Raw genomic sequence first — 11,183 nt, 5'->3', positions numbered from 1 at the left:
ACTAGCTACTTTGGCAATTTCAGTTAATGTCTGTCAGCCATTCTATTCTTCTGTTCTATAGAACATCAGACGTTAGTCTTCCTCTACAACTTCACCCCTTTGCTTGTTAACCATTTCCTGTCCATCCTTCGCCTCTTCATATCCTTCCCAGGCTCTGGTAATCACTATTCTTTTCTTTACTTCTGTGAGATAAACTTTTTAGCTTCCACGTACAATATTGTGTGATATGTGTCTTTCTGTGCCTGACTTATTTCTTCAAGTTCCATCAAATTGCTGTAAATCACAAAATGCAATTATTTTTGTAACTAATATTTTATTGAATACCACATTTTCATTATCCATTCATTCTTGAGTGTACACTTAAATTTATCCCATAGCTTGGCTTTTGTGAACAATGCTACAGTAAATATCCAAGTGCAGATGTCTCAAAATATACTGTGATTCCATTGGATATGTAACCTGTTAGCTGCATTTTATTGTTGTTCTATGTATGACTTATTTTTGAACAAACTCCACGCCATTTTTCATAAAGGCTACTAATTACATTCTCACTATGTAAGAGAATTCACTTTTTCTATCTAGTCTCATGGACTTTTATATTTTGTCTTCTTGATAATGGCCATCCTAAGTGAAGTGAGATGATATTACAGTTTTCCTCTGCATTTCCTTCATAATCAATTATTTTGAGAATTTTCCATAATCCTGTTAGCCATTTGAAAGTATAAGAATATGCTAAAAAAGTGACACGTCCTCTTTTGAGGAATGTCTATTAAGGTCATTTGTCAATTTTTCTTTTTTATTTTTTTGGTACTGGGGATCGAACTCTGCCCTTGCGCTTGTGAACAGGTGGTGGAACCACTGAGCCAAATCTCAGGCCCCAATTGTCAATTTTTAATTGAACTATCTATCTATCTATCTATCTATCTATCTATCTATCTATCTATCATCTATTGCTGTTGAATTTTTTAGTTCTTATATTCTGAAAATGTATCCCTTATTGTATGAATAGTTTGTGGATATTTTCTTCCATTCCGTCGGCTGCTTCTTCACTCTGTTGAGTACTTCCTGTGTTGTACAGAATGGTTTTATATAGTAATTGTGTTTGTCAATTTCTGCCTGTGTGGTCTGTGCTACTGGGACTATATATAAAAAATCTTTGATAAGACTAAAGTCCTAAAGCATTTTCTCTATATTTTCTTCTATTAGTTTCATAGACTTGGGCCTTTGTTTTTGATCCATTCTGGTTTTAGTATATAGTGAAAGGAGAGGGTGTAGTCTCTTTTTCTATATGCCTTTTTGATCTTGTGAAGTTGTGTGGTCTGTGTATGTCCAAATTCAATCTTCAATATGCTAGTTTTACATGGTGGGACATTTATACATTGATCTAGGTAATGACAGAGCCTTTATGAATGGAATTTTGACTTACATAAGGATTCAAGAGAACTGGCTGGACATTTCTCTTCATTTTTCATGTGAGAGCACAGCACTCATCTACTCCGGTGAACACAACAAACAGGTGCCATCTTGGAAAGAAAGGCTAGGGCTTCCCCCGACACTAAACCTGCTGACACTTTATTATGGACTTCCTACCCTCCAGAAGCATGAGGAATAAATGTTTATTGTTTATGAATTACCTAACCACATGTATTTTGTTACAGCAGCAAGTATGAATGGACAAAGATAGGAAGATATTGTCTTTCCAAGGCACATATTACCACTTCAGTTACAGCCGTCTTCAGGGCTCATGGTCATTTAGGCCTCCTTTCCCACAATGCAACTGTGATTGCTATGTCTGCAAGCAACCTGCCCCTGATGATGACACTTGCTTATTATGGTTCTGAGCTTTCGCCTCGGATATACTACTTCTGCTGCCAAACTGAAGATCTTTTCTTAGCCCCAAACTAACTACAGTATCAGCCCAATGTCGGAGTTAATTTGAAATCTGCATAAAAAGTTAGGATCTGATACTAAGATTATGGTCAACTTCTCTTTTAATTTTACTATGCTGTTACCAGTGACACCTCACTTAGCATACAAAGCCTCTTTTCAATGACTGTTAGTATATCAAATATTCTTCTAAATATTCTAAGTATCCTAGCTTTGCTTTCCTTTCATTTGGTTCCCTTGTCCTGCTTGACACAGTATGGTTTGTGTTGGGTAATATTTTTAATATTAACAGATATGTAGGTAGATAGAACATGATTTGTGGTGGGGAATATTTTAAATACATATACACACAGTGGTGCCACCACCTGCTTCTCAAGCCCAAGGACCTGAGTTCAAACCCTGTGTGTGTGTGTGTGTGTGTGATATGTGTAGATAAATAGAAAATAATTTCTCTGAGGGAGTATTTAAAAAAATATGTTTCTGTGTGTCCAATACATACACACATATATAGATGATATATTTTTTCAAGGCACAAAATTCCGTAGTTTTGTGCATTTATGTACAAATAGAATCTACTTACTATTTAAGTCATTACTAGTCTACCTTTTGAAGACTTTTTATTATCAGAAGAATCGAAAGAATTAGTGATTTGGGAGTCTGGGTGTTCACTCCCTCTAGTTTCTGGGTTCTGAGTACATTCTAGTCATAAGCAAGGCTGTCTAATAGCACTATGCCTTATTTTCTTTTTCTAAATATGCTAGTATATACTGGATACATCTGTTTAGGTTACGTAAAGACCACTATGGGTTTGCTTTCTTTTTTGGTGTTTCCCACATTAACATTCCCTGGATCAGCTCTTTGTTGTGTGGGATAAACTGGTGAATTCCCTATTATCTGTAGATAGGAGTATGGTTTTTGTTGTCAGATATTTTATATATGTATAGCTTTTCTGTCCAGAACACAAAGCCCATAGTTATTTAGGATACACAAAAAATATAACATACTAACTTTTGCAATCTCAGCTTATCTGCCATTTCAGTATTTTTAGTTCAGAGGAGAATTTTACAGAAAAGAACAACATATAAAAGGTGGTAAGGTAAATAAAGGTATGGTGCATTTGAGGAAAATTAAGGATTTAAGGTCTGCAAGTACCGGAGGGTTTGAGTGTCCAGAGTCTGAGCTACTGCGTAGGATTGGCCCCAGGCAGGAAAGCACTACACACTATGCTGTGAGTTTGTCTTATCCAGTGGACAATCATAGTAGTTCCTTATAATCTGGAGAACTGGATCAGATCCCAATTGATCTCAGCAACTGACCGGCAGCCTGAAAGAACCACATGGTTATATGCTCACTTTTCTCATTTCTGATTGCACTGGAAATGGTAAATATTTTATGAACCTGAGTCAATGTCATGTTTTAACACAGTTATGTCAAAAGTGTGCAATTCTGATTTTAGCATTTAAAAGAAATCAATTCTAACATGCAATAGATATCCCTGACCCTAACTCTACTGGGGAGGAGGAGGCTCATGGATAGTGCAGGCAATGGAGTACCTCATACACCAATCTAAAGGAAAGTTCTGTCAAAGGAAGAGACCCTTCTTTAGTAGAAAATTGCAATTTACATGCAAAGTGATGCTTAGCTGAGATTGCATACAGTGATTGAAGAGAGTCACTTCAGACAAAAAGTGAAAAGAGACAGAAGAAAGAGGAGCCAGAAGCGGGTATGGGGCTGGGAGGTTGTAGGCTTGAGTACAAGATGAGAGGGCCCTGGTGGTGAGCAGATGGAAAGAAGTTAATAATAGGCTGTTTGATATTGAACTTGAAGTTATTTCCATATCTATGATGTATTTACCTTCTTGTTTCCAAACATTAGCAAAATGTATTGCTCACAAAAATATAACTAATAAGAGGGTATTTTTCCTGATTATAGAAACATAGGAAAGGATTGAGCTTCTTGCCTGCATTGATTATGTGGGTAGAAACAGCATGCACTGAATCTGTAGACAGTCTGTTCATAGAACTAATTTAGCAGAAACGGGAATGCAGAGCCAGACTGAGTCTCCCCAGAACCTACAATGAGCTTGAAGAAAGCCCTGGGATTCTACTGGAAGAGAGCAGTGCTTGATCTTTGTCTTGATCTTTCTGAGAAGCATTACTGGATAGCTACCAAGCTAGGCAACTGGGTTAGCTACAGGGAGGGCTGCCATTCCAGTTCTACAAACTTCCTACTTTAAGCTCCAGATCAGGAATATTTTTAAAAACTTACCTGCAAGGACCATGGAAGTGTGGAACTCAGTTTTTAAAATGTTCAAAACTTCCTCAACGCCACATTCACCCTGTTCTCAAGACAGAAGGGGGGTAGGGCATGAAAAGAGCCTTGAAGAACATTCTGATCATTTGTTAGATACAAATATTAGACGATGTCACAGCTGTGGCAGGGAGGATGGGGAATATCTGAAATTTGAATAGTTTTGCAAATAAAGGAAAGCAAAGAGAAAAAGGTAGGAATAAGAGCTACTGAAAGTCTGTGATGTGCTTCAGAGGGAGCATGGAGAGTTGGGTGAGTTATAATTACCCTTAGAATCCCTGAAAAAAATGTCTGAACAAGAGGGGAAAGATTAAAAAAAGCATGAAAATGAATGAAAAGCTCTATAGCTTTCCACTGGTTCCTACTTGGCCACACTCACCTTGCAAGCCAGACCCCATAGGATTGGTCTTCCAAGAAAAATGCACTTGGCCCCAAGGGCCAGAGTTTTCAGCACATCATTGCCAGTTCGAACCCCACCATCCATGTACACTTCAATTTTCCCTTTTACAGCAGTTACCACTTCCATCAAAGCATCGATCTGAAAAGAAGATCCACACATGACTGCAAAGATTTCTGTTTTGACATTCAGGGGCATGGGGTGGGTACCCTCTCAGAGTAGGACAGGACCTGGAAGTCCAAGCTGGGGTCACGTTCTTCACAATCCCTTCCCCTCTCATGCTTGAGGCTCTTGGGGCTTTTCAACAGCGGTTGCGGTGACATTCCTGAGGCCCTGGAGCACTCTGTGGACACCCCCTCCTGCTATTTTCTGCTTCAATTCAAGTCTACCTTCTCCCTGACCCTTATTTAAATGTCTTCAGGCTGGAAGAATTAGTTGCCTCTCCTTCATATCTAAGAGGAACACTTTCCCTTTGTAATGATTACTTTAACATTAAAGAATGTGTTGACTTGATTTTCTTCCACTGCATCTGTTTCTAGGGTGGTATAGTTAGAAATGCCCTCCATTGCTAAGGGACTAAATCTTTTTGGTAAAACAAATGTGATCAGCCATGGCCTGAGTGTCTGGACCGCAGCCTGTGCTGCACACATCATTCCTTAGGTCACCATGTTTGACTAACAAGCTTCTAACTTCTTAATGGTTTATCTGAGAAATGCAAGTAGTAGCAGCAATTATACGCTAAAAGTTTAAGTTTTTGAAAGCCAAAATAAGCACAAGCGGTCATTCTGTCTCATCTTCTCTGTGGAATTTTGTAAGTAATTTTCTCTTTAGTTGCATTACTAGGTCTAACCACGCCTTGAAGCTCCGCGGTCACCAGACCACCACCAGACCAGATTTGGATCTGGCCTGCAAATGTGTAAGGAGGAACATCGTAGTCTGCCCCACCACAGGGCCTGGAGTCTTGGAAGAGGCTGTTCTGAATTGTTTCAGGGTTCTTATCTGTGCCTCTCCTAAGGATGCCAGAAAAGAAGAGTTGAAATTGTACCCTAGGTGCTTTCTGCTCTGTAAAAAATTAATCAGAATTCTGCTGGAATGACCTATTTGGGCTGAGACTGAGTAGGACAACGAACCATGGAGGAAAGAATCTAGTGGGTTAACTTATAAGTGGAAGGGAGAATTGAATACATTTCAGACTTACATGTCCTAACTGGAGAAATTCATGTCCAAACAGTATTTGAAATGTTTCTATGATGTTATGAAAAAAATAAATGTATTCATACAAAACTGTTTAGTCCAACTAGAAAATGAAGTTGACAATAATTTCAGAAATAGAATAGGGAGTGAATTTCAGCCCAAGATGCAGTATGGTTTTAGGGTTCATTTTTAATAGGTTAGAAGAGGATATTCATTAGCCTTTGGAGGATAACAACTGACTTACCCTATCCTCTGGTGCCAGGAGAAAATGTGGACAGTGATAGATATGGAATTTCATAGTAAATAGTATTTTTCAGCTGGGTATGGGGATATATATCTGAAATGCCAGCACTCAGGGGGCTGAGCCAGGAGCATTGCCATGATTCCAAAGACAGTCTGGGCTACTTGAGTTCAAGGCCACACTGAACTACATAATGAGACCCTGTCTCAGAAAAATAAACAAACAAACAATAAATAAATAATAATTTTTTAATTTTTTAAATGAGATTTTCAACTGACCATGTTGCAGTCATTGTACGGCACCAGCCTGAGAGGAGTGAGGGACTTATCACAAGTAGAGAATCTAAGAAGTCATCGAAACCATCAGATAAATGACAAGTGAATGTAATGTTTCTTTAAAAAAATCAAGTGGTAAACTCTGACCTGGAGGTGAGAGTTTATTTGAACCAACAAAAATTTTATGTGACCCATGGCAAAGATTCAAGTGAGATTAGTAAGACAGGATCCTATAAGGATAGGGTCAGATCCGGTCTTTAAAAATAACACTTTGGTTCATCACATATTTCTTTGGTGTTAATTTTTAATTTTTCAATAGTGTATAAAAATATTAATTATCTTATAAAGTGTTTTGGTACCTTCCAAAAGAGCTCTCCCTGGATGGCTTTGGGTTACACCAAAGGCTGAGAACAGCCTGTAGATCAACCTAACGTGGCAGGAGAAATCCTCTCTGGCTTGTGCCTTTGCCATGCCTCATTCTCCACTGAGAAAGCACAAGAGGAGATGTAGTCTGCTTCTTTGTCCCTGTGCTAGCTGGTCCTTCTAAAGGGGCAGGAGTAGCTAATTTAATTAAAGACAGCCTGAAACCTATTGTAACATGTCTGTATTAGTTTTCTTTCCAAAGCCAATCTGCCATTCTGCTTACTGTTCATCGATGGCAGGCTTTTCCCTGCTTTCTCTGCTCCTATTCGATAGGTAGGTACATTTGGGACAACCCAGGTTCTGCTGTGCTCTTTTGCACTCTTCCAGTTCCTGGGTGTGCGAGAGAAGGGCTTGTGGGCATCTTTGCAGAAGTTGGGTGTTAGAGGTGAGCGTGTGCCCTGCACATATACTTTATTCTAAAGCCACAGGTCAAGAGGTGGGGTGGGAAGTAGGAGGCCTGACTCAGCCCTTCAAAGTGGCCCTGATCGGAGAGACACAGTAAAGTGTGCTCCTTGCCCTGTACATGGACCTGTCATTCTTTTACCCATTCTCTGCTAGCAATCTCTGGGTGCAGAGGAGGAAGTGAACGTTTGGCACCTGAAACCTCTAAGAATCATATGCTATCAAACGTGGCAGTGGCTGCTGATACCTTCCTACTTTCTGAAATTCATCTTAAAGAAGCAATGGAGAATATGCTAAAGATTATAGCTTTAAGGAAGTTCATGGATGTATTTTTTTATAATAGTGAAAGATCAAAAAAGCAATATAAAAATTCAAAGACAGGAGATTGGTTATATAAATTGTCCATCATAAGGATACACTGTTAAAATACATGGAGCATATATATTGAAACAAAAGTTGCTCCTAATATATCTTTAAATGAAAAGAAGCACAAAATATTATGTATAATAATTAAAAAACTGAAATAGTTCTATTTACATTAAGAAATCAAGCAGGAGGATCACTGTGAGTTCGAGACCAGCCTGGGCTACATAGTGAGTTCCAGGTCAGTCTCAATTACACAGTGAGACCCTGTCTCCAAAAAAAGAAAGAAATCGATGACAAAAAGTGTCAAAATACTGACTTTAATGATAGAGATGAAAATAGAGGTGATACCTATTGTTTTGGTTTTGTATATGTATATATAAATGTGTGTTTTGTGTATATTTATGTATATTTCATAGCTTTATATAATAAAAAGGCTAAATGCAGGAGAAAAACATTCTCACTCTTTTCTCAAAATTAGTCAAGCAACAAGAGAACTTTTTGAAATGAGATAACACGTATACCTCCATGAGAATAAGTCAGCAACTAGTCCCCATCTCAAAATTCTTTTCCAGCTTCCCTTCCCCTCGTTTTCTCCCCACTAACCTCCGTGAAAATGAACACAAGCATGTGAGTGACAGAAGAGAATTGTAGGCTTAGAGTTTAGTAAAGGGTGCGTTAGGCCCATTTTTGTTTTATTATGAAAACCAGATTATTTATTAGTTTAAGAGAGGTACTGCTCCTTCCTGAGGTATGTCAGATGGGAAAACATGTAGGTATGATCAATGTGAACTTACAAGCTTCAATCTGACACTTCTTACAGAAGGTGGGGGTCTCGGTGCCCCTTTGGAACAGCTTATCTAGCCTTCTTCAACAACTTGCTTTTTATTTGAACTTGGGAAAGTGACATTTCTAAACTCCGGCATCACATTTGTTAACTAGGTAAAAACCTCTCTTGCAACACTGTCACAAGGCTTAGAGATGATGCATGTAAAATTTATTTAAAAACTTCACATTTACTAGGCTATTATTAATAATTAGCAGCCTTTAACGCCCATAGGGGACACACGTGATAAGAAAGAGTAGAATGTGCCTCAGACTGCACAGAGTACTTTGATGTAGACACACGACACTCACAAACACACTCCTCTGAAGACGTCCTACTTACTGAAGCAGGAACTTCATCTAACTGCCTTCCACCGTGGTTGGAGACAATGATGCCTTGGACTTTGTGTTTCACGGCTAATTCGGCGTCCTCTTTTGTCAGAATCCCTTTCAGGATGATGGGCAACTGAGTTATGCTCTGGAACCAGGAGAGATCATTCCAGCAGAAAGATGAGTTTATGGAAGACAGCTGTATGTCAGGTATGAAATTCTTCTGTGGGGAATAAAAAGTCACCTGAGTCCTGAATTCCTACAAGATTGCTTGACTTGTTCCAGGAGTGAGACACATAGGAAGGCTGCCGTTTATAAGCTTGGAAAGAGGACCAACAAAATCCAACTGTGTTTTTAGCTTGTTTCCCTAGCAGTTTTATAAAGGAATTTATACTTTGTTTGCTTTTTCTCTTCTTTCCTCTCCCTCACCCCCCACCCCTTTCTTTGTCTTTCCTTAGAATCAAATCCAGGGTTACTCTACCACTGAGCTACATTCCCAGCCCTTTTTATTTTTTATTTTGAGATAGGGTCTCACTAAGTTGAGACTGTGATTCCCTATCTCAGTGCTGAGATGACAGGTTTGGACCACCCCCACCTGGCTCTACTTCAATTTCTTATGCATTAAGCATTAATCATGTCCTTGCTCCATGGTTATTCCAGGGCGTGGTGACACAAAGACAGATGTGACAGAATCTCTACTTCAAAAGAATTCAAAGTTTAGTATGTGAGATGAATACGTAAAAGTACTTCGAAGTCAGTGTGATATTGTTTTTGAAATATACACGGATTAATGAGACCAAAACAGTACTTCAAGAATGTTGAATCGGCTATTACCCAATACCTACCATTGAGTTACCGTGTGTATCAAATATCCTTTCATCTCCATGTGTTTTTCTGGACACTGGGATAAATATCTAGAATTCCTCAAGGCCATTCTGATTAAAGAAAACTGCTGAGTTTCTTGGCTGGGTATTGTAGCTGCCTGTTGACTAAAATGCTGTTGTGACTGTCTAATGTAGCCAAGGAATTCCAATTTTACCCTGGTGTTCTTTCTCTCTGGGACACTCTATCCTTTACAAGAATGAGATTTTCACAAAAGAAGGTCATTTGTAGTCACTTAATTCGAAGACATCAAACAGGCATTCTGTAGCACCTTGCTCCTTCCAGAATGAGTTCTCAGGCTGGGGATTTAGCTCAGTGGTGCTGCCGCCTGCCTTGCAAGTGCAAGGACATGAGTTTGATCTCTAGTACCAAAATAAATAAATAAGAGAATGAGTTTTAAGTGTGCAGTGACGTTGACTCCTCAGTGTCCAAGGCAGCAAGGTAGGACTCAGTTGGCTAGGCTGGCTGGCCAGTCACTTCGCCTGTGAGTATCCTCTTCAGGGCATCCGTTTATCAATAGTGCCATCCAAAGTTATCATATTCAAAATATGCTTTTAAGAAGAGAAAATGTTAGATGATATCTTTACTTTCCTACTGCTGCAAAAATTCTTTCCAGGGCTTTCCCGTTTACACACGGTGACAGGTTGGGCAGATCCATGGTTAAGAATGTCTGGGATTATGTTCTGCTTGTTGGGAGGCTCTGGGAAGCGGGAACCATATCTGCCTTTTAAAAACTGTTGTATCCCAGGTGTCTGGCACAGGATAGGGACTCAAAAACAGCAGCAGCAACAACAACAACAACAACAACAAACCTTTGGAAAGAAACATGGGAAGGAAGGAGGGGAAAAAGGAAGGACATTTGCTTCTAAGTGTCTACCCGTTGGATATGGTATCATTATTACCTCTTCTGGTGATCGAAGGTCCTTTAGCATCAAGTTCAACTTCAAATCCACTTGGTTTCGAATGTCATTTCGCCTTTTGCCAGGCACAGGTACATCCACAGTGATTACCAAGGCTTGAAAACCCAGGGATTCTGCCCTCTGGATCAGCTGTTTATTTAGCTCCCAGTTGGTCTGCACGTAGAGCTGGAACCATCGGAGGCCTCTTGGGGCAGCAGCTACAATGTCTTCCAGGGTGCAGCTGGCATATGTGCTGGTGATGTAGCAGGTGCCAGCGGCTTGGGCAGCTGCAAAGCAGAGAAGAAGACATATGTGGAGGACAGAGGCATTCTGGATGGGGGTGAGAAACCCAAGGTGTCTGTGCTGTCTCTGACCCGCTTGCTGTATAGGCAAAGATAAAATTTAGATTTGCTGTGCTTCCCTCAGAGAAAATCCAGGAGATAGTTTGATTTGACTGAAAGGCTTAAAGCTGTCTAGGCACTCCTCTGCGTGTAAACTGTCTTATGACTCCCAGGCCCCATAAAAAAATGTTCCTGCTACAGATATCTTTTAATCTACAGAAGAGTATTGGGTAGGTTAGAGTCTTCAGAAAAAGAAAGCGGGCTTCTTATAATTCAATGAAGTAGAAGGGAAACAGGTCAGGGAATGGGGAATGTAATTACACTGCAAAAGCTTGAACATGGTGGTAGTTCCTGGTATCTACTTGCTCGGTAGCAACTAGAAGGATGCTAGTCTCACCACGTCTTTGGTGTGAC

General features: G+C 39.6%; 1 protein-coding gene across 1 annotated transcript in view; it reads right to left on the bottom strand.

Moving 5' to 3' along the window:
* Window positions 1-2,703: 2,703 nt before the first annotated feature.
* Window positions 2,704-11,183, bottom strand: part of Hao2 (hydroxyacid oxidase 2) — a 34,283-nt gene continuing 25,803 nt past the window's right edge. The window contains exons 4-8 of the mRNA XM_010643537.3: window positions 10,432-10,715; window positions 8,661-8,870; window positions 4,577-4,735; window positions 4,156-4,225; window positions 2,704-3,210 (exon numbers count right to left, since the gene is read on the bottom strand). Of these exons, the coding sequence (XP_010641839.1) occupies window positions 3,155-3,210; window positions 4,156-4,225; window positions 4,577-4,735; window positions 8,661-8,870; window positions 10,432-10,715 (779 nt within the window). The 3' untranslated portion in view covers window positions 2,704-3,154. The remainder of the gene's footprint in view (window positions 3,211-4,155; window positions 4,226-4,576; window positions 4,736-8,660; window positions 8,871-10,431; window positions 10,716-11,183) is intronic.

This window comes from Fukomys damarensis, unplaced genomic scaffold, assembly GCF_012274545.1.
Source record: "Fukomys damarensis isolate Sample0158 unplaced genomic scaffold, DMR_v1.0_HiC HiC_scaffold_33, whole genome shotgun sequence".
NCBI classification, from domain to species: Eukaryota; Metazoa; Chordata; class Mammalia; order Rodentia; family Bathyergidae; genus Fukomys; species Fukomys damarensis.
The sequence above is the reverse complement of the archived record's forward strand: the minus strand, read 5'-3'. Positions and strand labels throughout refer to the sequence as shown.